The sequence below is a fragment of the Meriones unguiculatus genome, chromosome 20 (assembly GCF_030254825.1).
Source record: "Meriones unguiculatus strain TT.TT164.6M chromosome 20, Bangor_MerUng_6.1, whole genome shotgun sequence".
In the NCBI taxonomy this organism is placed as follows: domain Eukaryota; kingdom Metazoa; phylum Chordata; class Mammalia; order Rodentia; family Muridae; genus Meriones; species Meriones unguiculatus.
The window spans coordinates 47,937,191-47,958,312 of NC_083367.1; the positions used below are offsets into that span (position 1 = coordinate 47,937,191).

General features: G+C 48.8%; 1 protein-coding gene across 1 annotated transcript; it reads left to right on the top strand.

Moving 5' to 3' along the window:
• Positions 1 to 14,523: 14,523 nt before the first annotated feature.
• On the top strand, positions 14,524 to 19,604 carry Cd24 (CD24 molecule). The gene is made up of 2 exons (XM_021636417.2): positions 14,524 to 14,743; positions 17,905 to 19,604. Exons 1-2 carry the CDS (start codon positions 14,675 to 14,677, stop codon positions 18,064 to 18,066), a joined length of 231 nt encoding a protein of 76 aa, XP_021492092.1. The 5' UTR covers positions 14,524 to 14,674; the 3' UTR covers positions 18,067 to 19,604.
• The last annotated feature ends 1,518 nt before the right edge of the window (positions 19,605 to 21,122 follow it).

The following is a 21,122-nucleotide window of genomic DNA, read 5'->3' on the forward strand; positions in this document are numbered from 1 at the left end:
GCAGCTGGCTCCCCGTTAGCTGCTCAGCCACCTCTCCAGCCTCAAGTTTAGACACGTTTACATTAACGTTTGTGGGGATATATGCTCTATTAAATGAGAAATGGCCTTGTTTAATGTTTTTCAGCGGCTTTCCTTCCACCTCTGCTCTCCAGCTCTGTCCCCCCCCCCCCTTTTCCTTGATACGGCTTTTCTCCTAGCTTCGCTCAGTGGTTTCTTAGTTGTATTTTGTGTAAGAGGAAACAGCAATTACAAATTGTTTTAAGTACTATAATGATACATTTATACTGTTGACATTGTGAGGGATACACAGTTGCATTTACTTGTTGGGTAAGAGCTGCCGTACTGTTGGACCTGGGGAACTCAGGTCCTTAGGCTTGGCAGAAAAAGCCTTTAACGCTGAGCTGGCTCACCAACCCTTAGGTAAAAGTTTTTGTTCGTTTGTTTGTCTGCTTTGTTTTTTGAGACAGGATTTCTCTGTGTAGCCTTGGCTGTCCTGGACTCACTCTGTGGACCAGGCTGGCCTTGAACTCACAGAGATCTGCCTGCCTCTGCCTCCTGGAATGCTGGGATTACACACTTGAGACACTGTGCCCAGCTCAGGTGAAATTTTAATTAATGAGATAGACAGAGAGAGAGGCAGACAGACAGAGACAGAGAGAGTGCACGCCTGTGTGTGTGTGTGTGTGTGTGTGTGTGTGTGTGTGTAGGTCAGAGAGCAACTTGTAGGAGTGAGCTCTCTCTTTCCACCATGTAGGTCCTACTGATCAAATTGGTTGTCAGGTCTGGCAGCAAGTGCTTTTACCCACTGAACCGTCTCACTGGGAGGAAACCTTTTTAAAAACGACATAGAGGGCTGGAGAGATGGCTTAGTGGTTAAGAGTACTATTCCAGAGGACACGAATTTGATTCCCAGCACCTGCATGACACCCACCCATCTACAGCACCAGTTCCAAGAGATCAATCCCTCTTCTGGCCTTTGAGGGCACCAGGCACATAAGTGGCTCACAGATATATATGCAGGCAAAATGCATATCTGGATACACTTTTATTTTCTTTATTAATTCTTTAGGTATTGCCAAAACACTTGATCATAGCAACTAGTAATTCTGTAGGAAGGAAAAAATGGTAAATTACAAAAGCCCTTATATGTGTCATTTAAAAAGATTATTTGCTGGGCATGGTAACCCCTGCCTTTAATCGCCGCGCTTTGGAGGCAAACAGATCTCTGTGACTTGGAGGCGAGCCTGGTATACAAAAAGAGTCCAGGATAGCCAGGGCTATTAACCTTGTCTCAAAAAACAACAAAACATATTTTCGTGTGTTCAAATATTATATCATATAGCCCAGACTGCTCTTGAGCAACTTTTATCCTCCTCCCTCCAGCTCCTGAGGTCTTTGATTATAGGCCTTTGACATCACACTTAGCCAGTAGGTTTTCATTTAAAATATACATGAAAGCCTGGAGGTGTAGCTCAGTAGTAAGGTACATACATAGTGTATGTGTGGCCCTGGTACTGCCAATAAACAAACAAACAAATAAAGCCTAGAGCTGGGCATAATGACTCATGCTTGAAATTACATCACTTGGGAAGTGAGACGGTTGAACCTATGAGAATTTGGGACCGGTTTAGGCAACAGAGCGGGGCTAGCCTGCACTACGAAGACGCTATCTCAAAAAACAAAACAGGGTCTTACAGTATGGCTCAATTGGTAGAGTGCCTAGCATGAACAAGACGCTGATTTGAGTCCCAGCACCACGTAAACTAGACATTGCCACAACCTGCAAGCCTTAGGGGATGATATGACTGTGGAAGTGGTGAATGAAACACACACACACACACACACACACACACACACACACACACACACACACAAGCTGGGAATGCGATCCTTGGTGGAGAAGCCTGGAAACTCAACAAAAGAGGAGGAGTCAGGTTGGCTGATCTATAGGGGAGTTGCAGTCAGTTTGGGGGAGGAAGCTGAAGTCGATAGTTTCTGAATAAATGTCAACATCCAGGTCATGAAAGCTTGGGTCGGCATTTCTGGACACACTGATTTTACCTAGAGGCCAGCCATTTGTTGACCTCTATACTCAGATCAAGGGAAGGCTTTGTCAGCGTCTGAAGGGCTGGGGTCTTTGATGTGGCCATGATCCTGCAAACAGTCCACATTTGCTCAGGACTTCTTTTGCTCCCCGTAGAGTTTTGGGGTGTACACCTATAATTTGTAATCCTGAATTTGTGAAGTAGAAGCAGGAGGATCAGAGGTTCAAGGTCATCCTCAAGGTCAACACAATTCTAATGCCCTTGCTGAGTGTCACCCAATAGTGTAACTACTAAGCTGGAAATTCCTTGTCCTTGCTCAAATCCCAATAACTCCCTCCTGCGCCCCTCCAAACTCGGGGCTCTATACTTGAGAACCACTATATTGGTGACAGTGTGGGCCGAAGCTGAGCTTGTATCGTTTGTATCAGAATCGGCTCCTTGGTGATCTTTGGGGTCCACCAGACTTGGGCATAACAGCAACAGGCAATCAGGCATGGGCTCTGGAGCTATGAACTCACATCCTGATCCACAAACACAAAGAGAGAGGAGAGAGAGAGAGAGAGAGTGTTAACTGGGAATGGCTTTAGTCTTTTTTTGTTTGTTTGGTTGGTTAGTTAGTTATTCTTTTGGCTTTTTGAGACAGGATCTCTCCGTGTAGGGTTGGCTGTCCTGGAACTCACTTTGTAGACCAGGCTGGCCTCAAATTCAGAGAGACCTACCTGCTTTTGCCTCCTGAGTGCTGGGATTAAAGGTGTGTGCCACTGTCTGGCAGCATGAGCCCATACCTGGTAACACACCTCCTCCCACGAGGCCATATCCCCTGATCCTTCCGAAATAGTTCCACCAACTGGGGAATGAGTATTCAAACATATGAGCCTATGGGGACCAGTCTCATTCAAGCCGCCAGAGAGAGAATACTGGAGGTGGAAAGATTTAAGAGGGGATGAGAGAACCGAGTAGATGGAAGGGTCTATTAAAATTAGGGATTGGGCTGAAGAGATGGCTTAGAGGTTAAGAGCTAGTCTTCCTAAGGCCCTGAGTTCAATTCCCAGCAACCACATGGTGGCTCAGCACCATCTACAATGAGATCTTGTGCCCTCTTCTTGCCTGCAGGCACACACGCAAGTGGAATACTATAGACCAAATAAATAAATCTTTAAAAAAAAAAACTAGGGATGTATGAAAAAGCCAAAAGGAAACCGAGTCTTGGTAAACGAATTAAGATATAAAGGAACAGAGGTACCCCGCATTGGTGGATAAACTTGTCCCCAGACGTCATAGGTCCTTACATGAAAATCATAGGGTTAGAGCGATGACTCAGCAGTTAGGAGCATTCATGGTGTGGGAACTGAGTTTTGTCCCTTTTTTTGTTTTTTGCTTCTCGAGACAGGGTTTCCCTAGGTACCCCTGAGTTTGGTTCTTAACACACATGTCAGGTAGCTCAGGGGATCTAACACCCCCTTCTGGCCTCTGCAGGGACCTGTACTGAAGTATACATACCCACACACAGATAGACGGACATACACATAATTAAAAGGAAATACAATTGTTTTTAAAAAGAACGCCCCCTCCGAAATTTCAGGTATGGGCTACTTTTCTATGAGCTAGATGTTCATCAAGAACTTTGAGGTCTCCAAAGCAATATAGACTCTTGCAATGGCTCTTGTTGCCTCCCAGAACGAAACAGTAAGGTGGTTGCTGAAGATCTGTATCCTAGGTGGCTTTCTATTGCTTCATTAAAGAGCCTGACCAAACGCAGCTTAGGGAGGAAAGGGTTTATTTCTATTACACATTGTAGTCCATTAGTGAAGGAAGTCAGGGCAGAAGCTCAGAGAGCAGGAGCCTGGAGACAGGAGCTGATTCAGAGGACATGGGAGGGTTGCTGCTTACTGGCTTGTTCATCCTGACATGTTTCATCTGCTTTCTTACAGAACCCAGGACCACCAGCCAAGGCACCTCCCACAAAATGGGCTGGGCCCTCTCCCATCAATCACTAAATAAAAAATGTCCTAGGGGTTTGCCTACACCCCTATCTTACAGAGACACTTTCTCAATTGAGAGTCCCTCCTCACAGATGAGTCTGGCTTGTGTCAAGTTGACATAAAACTGTTTAGTACAAAGGGGTTTATTTCAGCTTACAGTTGTGGTCCGTCATGATGGAAAACCAGAGCAGAAACTGGAGGAGGACCTGAAGCAGAGACCAGGGAGGAAGGATGCTTGCTCCTCATGATTCTCCTCATGAGTTGTTCAACCTGCTTTTTTGTTTGTTTTTTAAAGATTTATTATTTATACAGTGTTCTGCCTACACACCAGAAGAGGGCACCAGATCTCACTATAGATGGTTATGAGCCACCATGTGGGAATTGAACTCGGGACCTTTGGAAGAACTACCAGTATTCTTAACCTCTGAGCCATCTTTCAAGCCCTCAGCCTGCTTTCTTATGCAACCTTCCCCGGAGTCGTACTGCTACAGTGAGGCTTCCTGCAACAATCATTAATAATAATAATAATAATAATAATAATAATAATAATAATAATAATTCGGGTCCCTGGGAATGAACTCAAGCTGTCAGTGCTAACAGCACTTATTAGGTGTGCTGAAGTCCTCACGCTTTTTTGTTTGTTTCTCTTCTAGACAAACTTTTGCTTTGTAGCTCAGGCTGGCCTGGAATTTGCTGTGTAGCCCAGGCTGGCCTCAATCAAGCTTATTATTTGCCTGCCTCAGCCTTTCAAGTACTGGTATTGCCAACACATGCTACCATGCCTGACTTCCAGGTGGGGAAGACAAGGCATGGATGGGAAGACAGACAACCTTTCCTGGAAGAGGGAAGCAGAGTTTGCCTCATGTTCTGACCCCAGAAGATTCCAGGAACTGCTGCTGCCGCCCTGAGGTCATGCTGTCCTCAGCTTAGGGATCCTCCTCACCGATGGGCGAAGCTGCCTAAGGAAGTGGGGCCTGGCAGGATTTGGAGTGTGCAGTTGGTCAGATGCACAGGTCACCTTGGCTATTTCATTAACCTTCCAGAAATACGACGAAACATTTTGTGACTCGAATTATTTGTTTTTTGTTGAGTGGAAGCGATAAGGCAGAAATCACGTCTGTATCGTTTCCCAAGTCTGAAATCTGTAACCTCAGGTCTCAGTTCTTAGTCCCTCTTTCTACACACACAGATTGCTTTCCTCCTCCTCCTCCTCCTCCTCTTCCTCCTCCTTCTCGAGACAGGATTTCTCTGTGTAGCTCTGGCTGTCCTGGATTTGCTTTGTAGACCTGGCTGGCCTCGAACTCACAGAGATTCCCCTTGTTTCCACCTTCCCTGGAGCTGGGATCACAGGCGTGTGACACTGTGCCTGGTTGAGAGAGCTTTTCAGAGTGTTCTGTCTTACATTTATTGATGTGTGTGGGACACACGTGTGCTCGTGTCCCAGTGTACGTGTGGAAGTCAGCGCACACTTTTAAAAGAGTTGGTGCTCTCCTTTTACCATGTAGATTGGGGAGGTCAGACTCAGGCTACCAGGCTTGGCAGCAAGTCGAGTTAACATTGAGCCATCTCACTGGGCCCTGGACATATATGTTTTTCAAATGTTAGGGATTGAACTCTGGGTCTTCTACATAGAACATTTGTTTATTTATTTCTAGACAGGGTCTCTCTATAGCCCTGGCTGTGCTGGAACTCACTCCGAAGACCAGGCTGGCCTTGAACTCACAGAGATCCACCTGCCTGTCTCCCAAGGCTGGGATTAAAGACATGCACCACGATGCCCCGACGTTCTGTTTTATGTATATGGGTGTTTTGTCTGCATGTGTGTTTATGAAACACTTATGTGCCTAGTGCCTAAGGAGGTCAGAAGAGGGTGTTGAATTTCCTGAGACAGGAGTTGCAGAAGGTTGGGAGCCCCATGCAGGTGCTGGGACTCGAACCCAGGTCCTCCCCAAGAGCATCAAGTACACTTAACTCCCCAGTCATCTCTCCTGGCCCTGCCACAGGACATATTTTGAAAGATTTATAGAGATAGGAGCCTGTGAGATGGCTCAGTGGGTAAGAGCACTTGCTACCAAGCTTGACAACCTTGGTTCCATTTTTGGAACCCAATTGGTAGAGGAAGAGAACTGACTATTGAAAGTTGTCCTTTGACCCCTACATGTGCAGCGTGGCATATTAAGTGTAAGAACATCTTGGGCTACATAGGAAGACCTTGTCTCAAAAGCAAATATCATTACTGATTACCTGTGGTTAGTGGGCTAGAACTGAGTTGGGGTAGGACACAGGGCTTGGGCAGCAAAGACAAGGACAATGCTGTGAGCTACCCTCTCCAGCTTCTTGGTTTGTTCGTCTTGAAACAGTCTTACTATATAGCCTTGGCTGGCCTGGAACTCACTATGTAGACAAGGTCAGCCTTGAACTCAAGAAGATCCACCTGCCTCTGCCTCCCCTGGAGGAGCAGCCAGTGCTCTTCACAGCTGCATCTTCTCTCCAGCCTCTGCATTGCTTCTACCTGCAAAGAAAATGTGTAAGAGCTCTGCATGGCTTTACCCGAGGCAGCCCTCTCCAGAGGAGGAGAGTAAATCCATCTGGTCCTGTTTTAACAGCTCGGAAGAACAAGATGTTTTTCCCTCACAGCGACATTGTAACACCGTACTGAGGCAGATGTAAGCCCACATCTGCTTTAGATACGCCGAGTGCAGTCCTGGAAGAGCCCTGTTAACTGATCAGGAAAGGAGTTTTTACAAAGACGGGAAATGTGGTCCCGTTTCGGGTTCCTGTGATGCTTTCTTCAACATGCCATCGTTTCTTTTGCATTATAAAAATATCTCATCCAACTTTCCAGGCTACTGAAGGCCTTCCTGATTTCTCACAGCATAAAGAGTCGGTGTTGCTTGAGCCCTAACGGAATATTAGGATCCGAGAAAGGAGCTTGCGGTGCAGCTCAGGGGCAAGAATGCACGTTAAATGCATCCCGCATCCCAGACACCCCCCCCTGCAAACAAAAGCCCCTGAGCTGAAGAAAGCAGAGGGACAAGAAGTGGAACTAAACCGTGCCAGGTGTACAATGCGTACAGAATCTTGCACTTTTCCAGCTTGCCTGTTCCTGAGCAGAGGACCACAGGGCTCAGTGGCGCGTGACTCACATGCTTGAGGTCCGCAGGCTTCTTTCGTGCGCTGAGAGGGGGCTTTCATTTCTCCTAGAACTTAATTCTCTCCATTAGGCCTGTACTCTGCCTCCTGTCCCTGGGTGGGCGGGAGCCTCAAGAGGAGCCTTTTTACCAGAATAAGCCCACCCAGCTCAGGCTTCCCCACGAGGCCAATCTGTCCCTTGAAGCTTTTCTCCATCCACAGCCCCCATAATTCCAGGAACTGTGAAGAAAATAGTACAGTACGTGGCCACTGATGGTTGCCAGTGAGTTCTCTTTTTCTATAGCTCAGTTCCCTATTTTCCTCCATTTTTAGTATGAACCTGTGTGTGTGTGTGTGTGTGTGTGTGTGTGTGTGTGCGTACGTATGTGTGCACCATCTGTACTTGAGGAAATGTAGTCTCACAGTCGGTACAGGACAGGTGGATGAAATGAGGAAAAGCTGGAGTTTCTGCCCATTAGCCATGAGAAATGGACAGAGAGCTCCCGAGGCAGGCTGGGAAAGAGATTCTGAGGCCACAGGGGAGAGAAAGTTGGCCTCCTTGTAAATGTGCTTTGTGTGAGCTGGGGAGGCGAAGGCCACAGAATGCACTGCTTGTTAACGGATTCAAATCATTTTGTGTTTTGCGACTGGTTTACAATAAAATGCCATTCCTGTGCCCTGGCTGCCAATTTTCCTCAGTGGCAAGGATCACCATTGTCAGTACGTGTCTCTGGAAAGGTTTTTCTCTTTGATTTTAGAACAAAACAAAACAATTTACTGTAGTGTAATCATTGTCTTGGACTTTTTTTTAATGTCCCTTCTCCCCTCTCCCTTTAAACAGGCTCTCACCACATCACCCTAGCAGCTTGGAACCCGCTATGTAGACCAGGCTAGCCTTGAGCTCAGAGATATCTGCCTGGCTCTGCCTCCATTGTGCTGGCGTTAAAGGCGTGCACCTAGCTTAATAGATCTCATCTTTCTGTGGCTTATCATTATTTCCCCTCCAGACAGTTTCATGTAAGTCAGGTTAGCTTCAAACTCCTTATTAGCTGAGAGTGGCCTTGAACTTCTGATTCTCCTATTTCTACCTCCAGAGGGCCAGGACTTCAGGCATGTACCACCACGCCCAGGATAGGTATCAAGGGGAATTGAACCCAGGGCTTCGTGCATGCTAGGCAAGCACTCTACCAACTGTGCCACATCTCCCGTGTGTTTCCTGTTTGGAAAAAAATACAATTTGAGTTTGTCCGTCTATACTGGCTCTCGAGAGGCTGGAGGAGGTTGGGTACCTTCCTCTATTAATGTTTATCTTGTTATTCTGGTGTGACGGGCTCTCTCACTGACCCCAAACCTTGCCATTTCAGCTCACTTGGCTGGCCAATGAACTCATGCCTTTGGCCTGAGCCACCATGAACATTGGGGTTACAGCGTCTATTGGTCATGCCCAGGTCTTTCCTTCTTTCCTGCTTCCCTTTCTCTATAGCCCATTCTGTCACTGATCTCCTGGCTCTCTTCTGCCCATCTTCTGAGGGCTGAATTACAGGTGCATATCACCACATCCAGTTTATATTTTATTTTGGGACTTAAAAAATTAAAAAAAATGTGTGTGGGTGTTCGTCTGCCTGTCTGTCTATTGTGTATGCGCCACTTGTATACCTAGTGCCTAGGTGTCAGGGTCCCATGACCAGGCTGTGAGATGCCAGGTGGGTGCTGGGAAATGAACCTGGGTCCTCTGGAAGAGCAAGACGGTTGTCTGAACCACCGGGTCATCTCTTCAACCCCAGATTTTACTTTTTTTTTTTAAATTTAGTAATTTATCATGAGCTGAACGTAGTGGTGCATTCTTCTAATCCTAGCACTTGAGAGGCAGAGACAGGTGGATTTCTGTGAGTTCAAGGTCAACCTGGACTACACATTGAGTTCCAGAAAAGTCAGGACTACATAGAGAAACCTTCTCCCGAAAAACAAGACAAATGAACAAAAAAAGTTTAAGGTCATCTTTAGACGTCAAAACCAGCTAGAGCACATGAAACCCTGTTTAAGAAAGAAAAAGAAGAAGAAAAAGGACAAGAAGATGTTTGGGGCGGAGAGATAGCTAAGCATTTAGACCACAGGCCCCTCTTCCAGAGGCTCCAGGTCTGGTTCCCACATGGTGGCGCCCAACCATTTCTAGTTCCAGGGGATCTGGTGCCCTCCTCTGGCCTCCTGGGGCACTGCACCCGTGTAGTGCCCAGACATTCATACAGATGAAACACCCATACACATAAAACAATGAAATCCACACTGCCGGGCAGGCCCATGTCCAGGAGTAATCGGCCAACACAGGATTAGCTCCATGGGAGAGCAAACATGATTATGAGGGGTCCCCGAGGGTTTATCAGGTTAGGGCGCTCGCTGCCAGACGTGGCGACCTGAGTTGGATCCCCCTGTGAAAGGAGAACTGTCCGCTGACCTCCACAGTCCGCTCTCCCAATAAAGAAAGAAATGTAAACAAAGCTGGGCAGGGTGCTGCTCCCATGTAATCCCGGAACTCCGGGAGGCAGAGGCAGGAAGATGTCCATGAGTTCGAGGGAGGCAGAGGCAGGCGGATCTCTGTAGGTTTGAGGCCAGCCTGGTCTACAAGTTCAGGACAGCCAGGGCTACACAGAGAAATCCTGTCTCAAAAAACAACCAACCAAACAAACAAACAAAACCAACAACCCCCTCTCCAAAAAACAATTTACCATAGAGATTTTTTCATATAATACATGTTACTACATACATATATACACATATTAAAACATATAATATATAAAGAAATATAATGTTCTTTTGCACTTTTCAATGACTTCGTAATATTTAGTAGTATAGATATAATTTCTTTAAGTATGCCTCAATTTTTGGATAATTGAGTGATTTTCAGTCGGTTACTGTGCAGCAGCTAATTATTGCACATTAATCTTTGTACGACTTGGTTTTGCTGTTGTTCTTTAGCTGGGTCATCTTACTTTGCATCTAAAAATAGCCTGGACTGTTTCTATTTACAGTTGTTTTCTGGTCAGGTGAAGCTGAATATCTAGAAAGATTTGAAAAAAAAATCTATAGAAGAAAAAATGTTATAACTGTAAAAGAAACTTACTGCAGTTATTACCTCCTTGAGGACCAAAATTCAGGGCTTTTTTTATCAGCACAAAGGGAGATTTTCCATTTATTTATTTATTTAGACAGTGAGCGCTGACAGTCCCTGTGGCCAGCAGAGGGCAGCACATCCCCACAGAGTGTCAGGGAGACTCCCATCAGCTGCCTCAACATGCTTTATAAAGCAGGGACTCTGGACCACATTCGCCTAAAAGCTAACCCATTTAACAGAAGTCCCTGCCTCCGTGATTGGGGCTGGTGAAAGCGAGGAACAAAGCTTGCCTAAAAGACTAAGATAAACTGAAAAACTGAATGCCAGCTGAGTGCAGGGCTGAACAGAATCAGGAAAGAAAAGAGTATTGTTAAGCACAAATGCCATTAACTAGAAGGGGATTTTAATTAAATGTGATTATCCCAGGCACTGTTTGAACAATAAAGCACAGAAAGCATACTTTATTGTATTAAAACCTCATTTCACACCCATTTTGCTAAAAACTGCAAAAAAAAGTCAAATAATTTAGTTCTGTATTTAGTCTGTACTTCCCTAAAAATAAGACCTACTTTTTAAATCAAAATGCAAATTAACCTTCTCCCATATTAGTCCTTTTACCCAAAATTAAGTTCTAGATCTAGAAGACACTGGGTTGGAGCTAGTCTCTGCATTCCTGGCCTCACTCCTGGGAATTGAATCCAGAGCCTTGTACATGCCTGGCAAATGGTCTACACTGAGCTATATCTCCAACCCTTTTATTACTATGTTTGAGACAAGGTCTTGCTAAGTTTTCAGGCTGGTATTGACTTCACAATCATCCTGCCTTACCTAACTCTTTCTTATTTTATTTATATTGTGGTTTTTTTTTTTTTTCAATTTTAGTTTTTGATTTTTGGAGACAGGGTTTCTCTGTGTAGCTCTGACTGTCCTGGATTCACTTTGTAGACCAGGCTGGCCTCAACTCATACTCACAGAGATCAGCCTGCCTCTGCCTCCTGAGTACTGGGATTAAAGGACTGTGCCACCTCACCAGGATCCTTCTTTCTTTTTGTAATTGGCAATATCATCCATCCTGTTCCCTGGTTTTCACCAAAGCTGGGTCAGGAAGCTTTGTTACTAGCTCAGTGACTGTGGCCAAGTTTCTTAACGTCTCTGTGTGTCTCAGAACAAAAGTGACACTGTCGCCAATTACTGACTTCACAGATGCACAAATGCCACACAAGGGCTGGCCAGATGGCGGGACAGGAAAAAGGCGCTTCCTGCCAATCCTGATGACTTGAGTTCAAATCCTGAAACACATATGGTAAAAAGAGAAGCCACTGACTCTCATTCGTGTGCTATTGACACACATAGCATCCCTCCCCCGTAAGAAAGTAAGTAAAGAAAGAAAGGAAGAATAAATGGGGCAGAGAGAAAAAGAAAAGAATAAAGAAGAGAAAATAAAAGAAACACCATATACAAAGATACTTGGTGTGGGGGAAGCACGCGCACATGATTTAAAGAGCCGGAGCAATGTCCATGGCAACAGCAGAGGTGCCTCCTTCTGCGAGAGGAGGCATCAGTCTGTCTCCTCGGCATTCCCCTCAGCTGTGTGCGTAGGAATTGCATGTCCTGCCATCACACTTTTTACTCCGGACAGGACCGCTATCCAAAGAACAGGTTATCAGGCCGTAATCAATCCCCCAGCGTTCTGGAGGCTGAAGCGGAAGGCTAGTTCAAGGCTAGCACCGGCTACACCGGTCAGACAGCTGCTGTCAAACAGCAACGAGAACGAAGGTGGCAGACAATTTCATGAAAAACAGAAATAAAACTTACCTCAGTTAATGATTTTTTTTTTTTTTTGCACACGTATCAGTATATGCAAGTAGACAGTCTCAAAATCACATCACTCCGTGCAACATTTTCTTTAGAAGACGTAAACCGGACCTTGTCTTAGGAAAAACTCTGAGATAACCGGTATGAGCTATCGTTGGCTAAGAGAAAAGCAAGCTGTGGCAAGCTGGAGGAGCAGAAAGCACACTCACAGACAGGCAGCTCGAAGCAGGGTTCTAGAAGGCGTCATATACTTCTAGCATTATGGGTAGTAGGTCAGCATTTCTGGGCTAAGCTTCTGGACCCAGAATGGCCAAAGTCCCCTAAACACAGAAAGTCCCAGGCGAGCGTGTGCTCAGAGTTCTGGAGAGGAGCTATGTCCGGGTGGAGGCCCTGCTCACCCGACCAGTTTTGGACATTGGCTCAGTTTGATGTTTCTTCCCAACCACCCAGATACAGGAAGGTAAGTGCTTTCTGTTCCCTGCAACCTCCAGCCAAGGAGCAAACACCAAGGGAGGGCTACGACGCGGGCCCGAGCGCTCACATACCCAACAGCCCTTTGCTGCTCGTTGTGTTTTTGAGACAGGGTCTTGCTGTGTTAGCCCCGGGTAGCCTGGAATTTATTTGCTTGTGCAGTCCAGGCTGGCCTCGAACTTGCACGGATCTTCCTGCCTTTCCCTTCCGAGGGCTCAGCTTTCAGGCATGCACGACCACACCTGGGCGCCCAGGAAACGGCTCAAGAACGGGTCCGTTTCGGTCTCGTCTTCTCCATTTTGCAGAGGAAGAAGCTGCAGCCTTTTGCCCCGAGCAAAGCTGTCTCGCAGCTCGGAAGCCAGCAGGTTTCCTTAAACGACTACCAAGAAAAGGGGGTGAGAGGAAGGAGGGGGGGCAGGAACGGGGAGCAGAAGAGAGGGGCAGAAAGAACCAGCAGAGGGCAAAATAAAAGGAGGCCTGGGGGGCACCAGCCAAACCTCCCAAGACAGGGCGTTGGGCGCTCCGGAGTCAGCGCGGTGCTCGCACCCCCCGGAGGAGGAGCGCGGACCGACGTGTCTCCACAGCGTGGTAACCGTGACACGGGGAAGTTCACCGGCCCCATGCCGAGATTCCCGTGTCCCCAAGCACAGCCCACGCGTGGAAAGTCACCGGGCGGCGGCGGCTGGCCGGGGAGGCTCAGGCTGCGGACAGCCACGACCCCGACGGCTGAGCCTTCCGTGGTCAGCTCGCGCCCGTGAAACAACTTTTTTTTTTTTTTTTTTAACGAGGCTGCTGTGCCCAAAATAAATAAATAAATAAACTAATCTCTACCGTGGTCAGGTTTTGGTCCGTTTTGCTCCTTCGGGTCTGAAAAACCACGCGGGCTAAACTTTAAACAGAGAGGTCTAAGCCCCATGATTAAAAATTCAAACTCTCCAACCACTACATCTCAAAAAATTCGCTTTCAAGTTTTCACTGCGGAAGGCTGGAAGGAAACCCTCGGCCGAACCGTGCAGGCGGGCGGCTGGTCTTTTCGCACCGCTCTCTCGAATTTCGGCAGGGCAACCGTGGGAAGGAGGCGGCTGGGACCCGCAATCCCGGGTCCCCGGGGTCCCCGGGCAGACGGCGAGCCGGCCCCGCGCCACCAAGGCCGAGCAAGCGCGTCCCCGGGAGCTTACGAGCCCTGCTGGAACCGCCGGGCCGCGGCACCTGGCGGAACCCGGGCTGTCTGGGGTGGGGTGGGATGGGGTGGGGGGCGTGGGGGGTCTCCCCGGGCTCGAAACCCCGGCAGGCTGGGGGGCAGCGGGGGCGAGCCCCGTTTCCCCGCCGTGGCTGCGCGCAGCCGGCGGCTCCCCGGGTCCCCGCAGGGCCGTGCGCCCTGCGGGGTGCGGGGCCAGGGCACCGAGCGAGCGGCAGGGCGAGGGGGGCGGCGGGCTCGCCGAGCGAGCGCTGGGCTCCCGCGATGCCCGTCGTGCGCCCCCCCTCCCCTCCCCGCCGGTCAGGACCCCTCCGGTCCCGCGCGCCCCGGCCCGGAGCCGAGCCTGCCCGCTGCTCCCTCGTCCCCGCGAGGAGTGCATCCCTCCCTGGGCTCGCGGCCCCGACTCTCCTGGTCTGGTGGGTGGGTGGGTGGGGGGTAGGCGTGGGGGGGTAAGATGGCAGGGCCCGGGAAACAAAGGAAACTTGGGCCGGGCGGCGTGTGTGGCTCGCGTGCCCGCCCCGGGTCCCGTGGGGGGGGGTCGCCCGTCCCTGGGGGGGGAACCCTCGCTGCGCCAGAGCCCCCGGCGCCCGCCCACCTGCCTCGCCGGCCGCCCCGGGACATCCCGAGGCTAGCTGGGGCCCGGGGCGGGCGGCGGGCGGAGGGGGAGGAGGGAGGGGACCGGGAGGGGTGGGGGCGGCGGGGGAGGAGGAGAGCACGGAGGGGCGGGCGCCGCGCGTCACGGCTATTGTGACTGTCCCGGTATATAAGGTCCCGCCGGCCGGCCGCGCTCCCCACCTTGCCTGCACCCGCGCGAGCCGAGCCCTTCCCCACCGCACCGAAGGTCCAGAGAGAGCGAGAGAGAGCGAGCGAGCGAGAGAGAGTGAGAGAGAGAGAGTGGCCGCGGCGCGCCGACGGAGCGGACATGGGCAGAGCCATGGTGGCCAGGCTGGGGCTGGGGTTGCTGCTGCTGGCGCTGCTCCTCCCCACGCAGGTGAGACCCCCCCGCGCGCGGTGTGGCACGGGGGTCGCTGGCTCCCGGGGGGAGGGGGCGCGCGCCTGTGGGGAGGGGTGGAAGTCCCTGCCTCCGGCCACGCTTTTGAGGTGGGGAGGAGACTTGGGGGGGGACCTACGGTGGGGGCAGAGAGGGCGCCCCCTCCCTCCCCACGGAACCACACAAAGAGAGGGGACCGTCCCCTCCCCGCGGGGCCGTCCTCCCCTGTCCAGACCGGTCCGGGGAGCCCTCCCTGGCTGGGACTCTACCTCCCCCGCCCCCCGAGTCCTCAGCCCTGGGGCTAGGGGCAGGGACCTCCGGACCCCGCAAGCTCCCGCGGTGCCACCTCACGTCTCCGTCTCTGGCCACCTTGGGGGGCGGGGGGGAGCATCCCAGCCTGGCCCCGCCAACTCCAGGGAGGCAGGGTGGCAGGACTTTAGTGTCCCGGGTGACTGTCGGGCTTTGTTCCCCGTCCGCCGCCGCTGCCTCTCTGGGTTTGTCCCGGGGAAGGGGACGCGTCCTGCCCCCGGCACCGAGGGGGGCGCTGCGCTGGCTGCGTCGGCGACAGGGCGGAGGCGCCGCGCCCAGAACGAGACCAGGAGCCCAGCCTGGGAGGCTGGGGCTGGAACCCGGGGAGCGGACCGCGGCTTTCCGTCGCCCTGGGCTCGCTCGGGGGGGGGGGGGTCTCTCGGGCTTCGCCCCCGAGAGGTTGGGCCCGCCGGGTCTTTGGTCGCTGGAGACGCGGGCTCCGGGCTCACCTGGGAAGGCAGCAGCCCCAGACGCACTTGCTTCCCCGCCACGGGCAGGGTAACTGCACCCCATTGTCTTCTTGCTGTGGGTTGGCTGTATCCCAGGGCCTTTCTCAGTCATCCCCTCCTCCCCCCCCATCGAGGGGCTGGGCCTCAAGAGAGCCGGGTCTCACTCAGATTCCCTTCTCGCCAGCCCCCCCCCCCACCGAAATGCTAAAGAGGGAGTTCTTGGTGGGGAAAAATTGTTTAATGACAATTTAGTAACTGACATTAGAAAAAAAAATTGCTGATGGTGGCGTAGAGGACCCCTAGACTTTCAGGGTGACGCACTGGGGTCCTGTCTTTCTTTTCTTTCTTTCTTTCTTTCTTTCTTTCTTTCTTTCTTTCTTTCTCTCTCTCTCTTTCTCTCTCTCTCTCTCTCTCCCTCTGCCACCTGCTGTACTAAAGACCCTTTGTATAAATAAAGAACGGTTACTTTCGGGTACCCCAAGACAGGCTCCCTGTTTTAAACAACTTAGCTCATTAATGTTTTCCTTTTCGTGGGAATGCCACGTCCTGATAGGACAGGTTCTCCCTTACACACAGTAGGCGCCCAATAAGTAGAACTGGCTGCCTGGATCAGGATTTTGGTGTGGGTAGTCTACTCGGGATACGATTTGCACCTTTCTTTAGTCAGTATTTGCTAAGGGCTTGACGGGCGCAGAACAAAAGGAGCCAGTGCTGATGCAGGAGGTTTATCTTGGGATCGAGGGGCAGTCTGCACATGTGGCTAGACTCCTTGCTCGCTGCCACGTCGCCCTCCCTCCCGCCTGTAATCAGAAGCTTTCACAAGCCCTGGCAAACCCTCCTTTCAGTGAGGGCTGAAAACTCGGATCAGCCTTTGTTCGCCGACAAAGGAGAGAATCACGTGCCTCCCGGACTGTGCTTTTCATGGCTCGCAAAACCAGCGGCCACTACGCCACAAGGTTGCTGGGACACAAGCGCCTAGCTAGCCGCCAGGCAATGAGCCGGTGAAATTTAACTCCAAACCCTGCCTTCTGTGAAGGGAGGATGTCTTTAACCAATGTCCTGCCGTAGACCAAGGACTCTTCAATGTTGCTGAAATTTGGAGTAAACTAATCATTGTTATTTTTAGCCTCTGGTGCTGATGGTCAAACCTTAGGGAGGGGGTGTCCCAGTCCAGCAGAGTGCTCTGCTACAGAGCTGCATCCCTGGGTGGTCGCTCCCAGTTTTCAACTTGAGACAAATTATCACTGCCAGCTTTGAGAAGGGTTATAATTTCAAGATTTCAAAGGAGCAGATAGGATACCCAAATGCTTTTAAGTTTTAAACGTTAAAATATTTCCTTAAGATACTGTTCCCCAGGCTGTGTGAAGCTGGAAAGAGACTCAGCACACCAGGATGGACCCAACCAAGTCTAGTACCAAGACCTCAATTACCCCACAACTGTGTGCGCGCGCACCCCCCTCTCCCACATCCCCCACGGCCCCCATACCACATGCGAAGTTTTGTTTGTTTTTGAGACAAGCCCCAAAGGGTAGCTCCAACCGGGCTGCATTTTGTTTTGTAGACCATGCAGGCTTAGAACTCAGAGAGACCAGCCTGCCTCTGCCTTCCTCCTGAGTGCAGGGATTAAAGATGTGTGCCGCAATTCTTGGCCACACACACAAGTCTTGTTTCCTTGAGGTGGTGTAAAACCCAGGCTGACCTTAAGGTCTAGAGCTCTCAAGTTTCATTTTCTGGTGCTAGGGTTACATATCTCAACCACCGACGCGGCTCCATTACAGCATTTTAAAGTTCAAAAAAAAATTTTTTTTAAGCAACTTTAAAATGTCCCCTTGTCCAGGGAAACCGGAAACCTTGCTACACTGCTAGCCAGACCATATAATATCTGAAACTAGATTAAACAGGTTCTTTACTAAAATGTACAGACCTGGAAACAATCCAGCTCCTGGCAGTTATGTAGTTTGGAGAACTCTTTGTTTTTGAGACAGGGTCTCCTGTAGCCAAGGCTGCCCTTGAACTCCTGATCCCTCTGCCTCTACCTTCTAAGTGCTGAGATGGTCCATTACCCACACCCAGCTTCAAAAACTGTTTTTACCATTTGCATTCTCTAGATATCCACACAGAAAGTTTTAAGACTAAAGGGAATCCTTTTGGTGGGACCAAGTTGAGAATTCAGGATTTAATAAATGTAGCTAAGAGAACAATGTGGGGGGGGAAGTAATCTTAGGATGGATCAGGGACTCGGGGGTATAGTGCAGTGGTGGAGTCTCTAAGATCCCGTCTTCGATTTCTTCTACTGCAGCTACAGGGACCATTATCTGCCTGAGTGTTATTTCAGAGTGTAAACGGAGCTAGCTGTGATGGCTCTAAACATTTATCTGCAATTTTTTTTCTTATGTATTTTAGATTTATTGCAACCAGACATCTGTTGCGCCATTTTCAAGTAACCAGAACATCTCTGCTGACCCAAATCCAACCAATGCCACCACCAGAGCGGGTGGCAGCACCCTGCAGTCGACAGCTGGCCTCCTCGCCCTGTCACTCTCTCTTTTACACCTCTACTGCTAGAGACTCAGGCCAAGAGACGTCTCTACTTCCCCATCTTCTAGACCCCACCCCAAATGGCAACCACAAGTCCGGCGTGACCAGGAAGAAACAGCTCCACATCAAATCTGCTATTACCACACCTCAACAGAAAACACTGAGAATTCCAAATTTGGCTGGTTCAGAAGGACATGTGAAGAGTCTGAGAGATGATCAATGCCAATATTGAATCTGCTGAAGTTTTGTGTTCGAGATGAAGACTGACAGCATCCAAAATTGACATGATTTCCTAGAATGTGGCTTAGGAAATGTGGAACACTTAAAACTCTAACTTGAAATCAGGCATAGGTTTTAGGTAGAGATAAGGATGGGCTGTGGAATGGAGAATCATTTCTTCTCATTGGTTCATTCAAGCCATAAGGCCATAACACAGTTAAGTGATATTATAAAAAGCTTCTCTGATGCTATTTATCTATGTTGGATGGAACTACCAGGTGTTACTTTAAGTCCTCAATGTATTGTTTCATTACTACTAATTTAATATGCTCAACTCTGGGCAAAGCTCCACATTGTTGAATTATCACTGTTCTCTCTGGAACGGAACATTTTAGCCCCTCCTTCTTTGGCTTTAGGCTTGACATTATATTTGACCTTTATTAGCAATTGACATGTGCCAGGCAGTGATGGATTGGAACCCACCTCCAGATCCAGGCACCACTGAATAAGTCTTATTTCAAAAGTCACATAGCAGGTGTTTTCCATCATCTTTTTCCACTTAGCGAGAGGACCAGAGTCATTTAAGTAAACTGGTTCCAGACAGCAGAATAATGATCACCTCAGCTAATTTCAAAATGCTGCTTTTTATTTCTGCTTAGGTTGAGGGTTTTTTATAATTTAAAGTGTGGCTTGTTAGGAAGGCAAATTTATGAATCTTGAAATTCTAAAGGCAAATATGCAAAGGAGCCAAAACTGGAAACCCAGCACTTGGGACGTGAAGATTGGAAGCTAACTCTCATTGAATTCACAAAGTCTTTTATACAATTTCTGTAAATACTTTTTTTTTTTAAAAGAGAAAAATAAAACAGTGGATCAGAATAGCCACATTTGGAATACTTTGGTTATCAGTTCATCTTTCTAGATAGTTTGACATTGGTCCTGTGCCTGAAAGTCGGCTTGGTTCTGCAGTAAGTTTTTCTTCAACAGCCTTGATACACACATACCTTCTAAAACAGAAATTCCTTGAAAAAAAAATCTTTTGTTCGCATGGTCACACACTGATGCTTACACGTTCTGGGATCTAACACGGCCACAGTAGTCTTGATAACAGAGTCATTTTTATCCATCTTTAGAAACCCACCCAGGAACAAGGAGACCTCACAGACCCGAAGCTATTGTGTGTGTGAATGAACACTCCCTCTTGCCTCGTACCTGAATGCTGTACATCTATTTGATTGTATATTGTGTTTGTGTATTTATGCTTTGATTCATAGTAACTTCTCATGTTATGGAATTGATTTGCATTGAACACAAACTGTAAATAAAAGGAAGAAATGGCTGAAAAAGCAGTTTGTTGTATTTTAATATTTTATTTTATTTTTTTATGTTTTTTGAGACAGGGTTTCTCTGTGTGTAGCCCGGGCTGTCCTAGAACTAGATACAATGGCTGGAACTCACAGAGATCCACCTGCCTCTGCCTCCCCAGTACTGGGGTTAAAGGCGTGTACCACCACACCTGGCTTTAAGTGTTTCTTGAACAATAGTTATGGGTGATCATGACTGTTATATAAGCCATTGGGATATATCTCGTCCTACTAGCTAGAATATTACCTGCTGTCTATTTTTGGAAGGCCAGCTAGCAGGTTTGGCCAAAGAATTGCAACCCAACGTTGACTTTTTTTTTTTTTTTTTGACAGTCTTATCTATCTATCCCTGGCTGGCCTAAATGGTGCCCGAATTCATGAAAATCTGCCTCCCTCTGCCTCCTAAGTGCTGGAAATACAGGTGTGTGCTATCACATCTGTTCCCAAGTCAACATCTTTAAGTCTTTAAGGCAGTAAGCACACCTGCTTACTCAACAGCCGAGTGGCAGCTGTGTGCCAAGGTAGCCATGACTGATGATCTTGGCTGGAGAGAACGCCTTTGAGATGAGAAAGTGTCAGGCAAGGTACGCATTGGTCCATAGTGCTCTTAGGACAGCATCACCAGGTCAGGGCTCAGGGACCATGGATTGAGAAACCCCCAATGGCCTCCAATGTTAGACCTGATGTCTGGATGACAAGATGGTGGGTGAACGTGAGGGGAAACCCTGATGGGATGGACAGCATGCTTTACGTCGGTACTACTTTCTGTTACCTGCCTGCAGATCAACAGATCACTTTGGTTTCCTAAACTGGCTGCTTCCTCCTGCTTCTTCCACACATCAAATACGTTCCTGGACTCCCAACATCTTGACTGTGATTCGGGGACCACCAGAGAGGACAGGCTAGAAACTGCTGTCCTTAGGTGAATTTCCAGAAGAAACCTCAGGTCTGCCCTTCGAGGCTTTGATGATCTAGAGCAGTCTTCAATTGTATCTACAGGTTGTTCCATGCAACACGAAATGGACTAGGTTAGTTAGTGTTGGGGTTGCTGAAGACCACTTAACTGATCACTACAGTCCCTCACAGATTGTTGGGGTATGTTCTGCCCCCAGATGAAGAATAGCCTTTCTGCCTAATACAGAACTATCTCACGCACAAACAGAAACGCTTCCCAGAAGAAGATGTACGGTCTTGGTTGTGTTAATCCCCATCCTACTTTGCTTTTGATGTTCGTTTGTTTTTGTTTTGGAGACTGTCTCACTTTTTATGTAACCTAGGCTGGTCTCAAATTTAGCGTGCTCTTCCCTGGTCTGATGAGCCTTGGAATTGTAGTCAGGTGTCATCTTTCTTTCTTTCTTTCTTTCTTTCTTTCTTTCTTTCTTTCTTTCTTTCTTTCTTTCTTTCTTTCTCTTTCTTTCTTCCTTTCTTCTCCTCTTCTTCTACTTTGGAAACAGGGTCTTGCTCTGTGACTTAGATTGGTCTTTAACTCACTATGGAGCC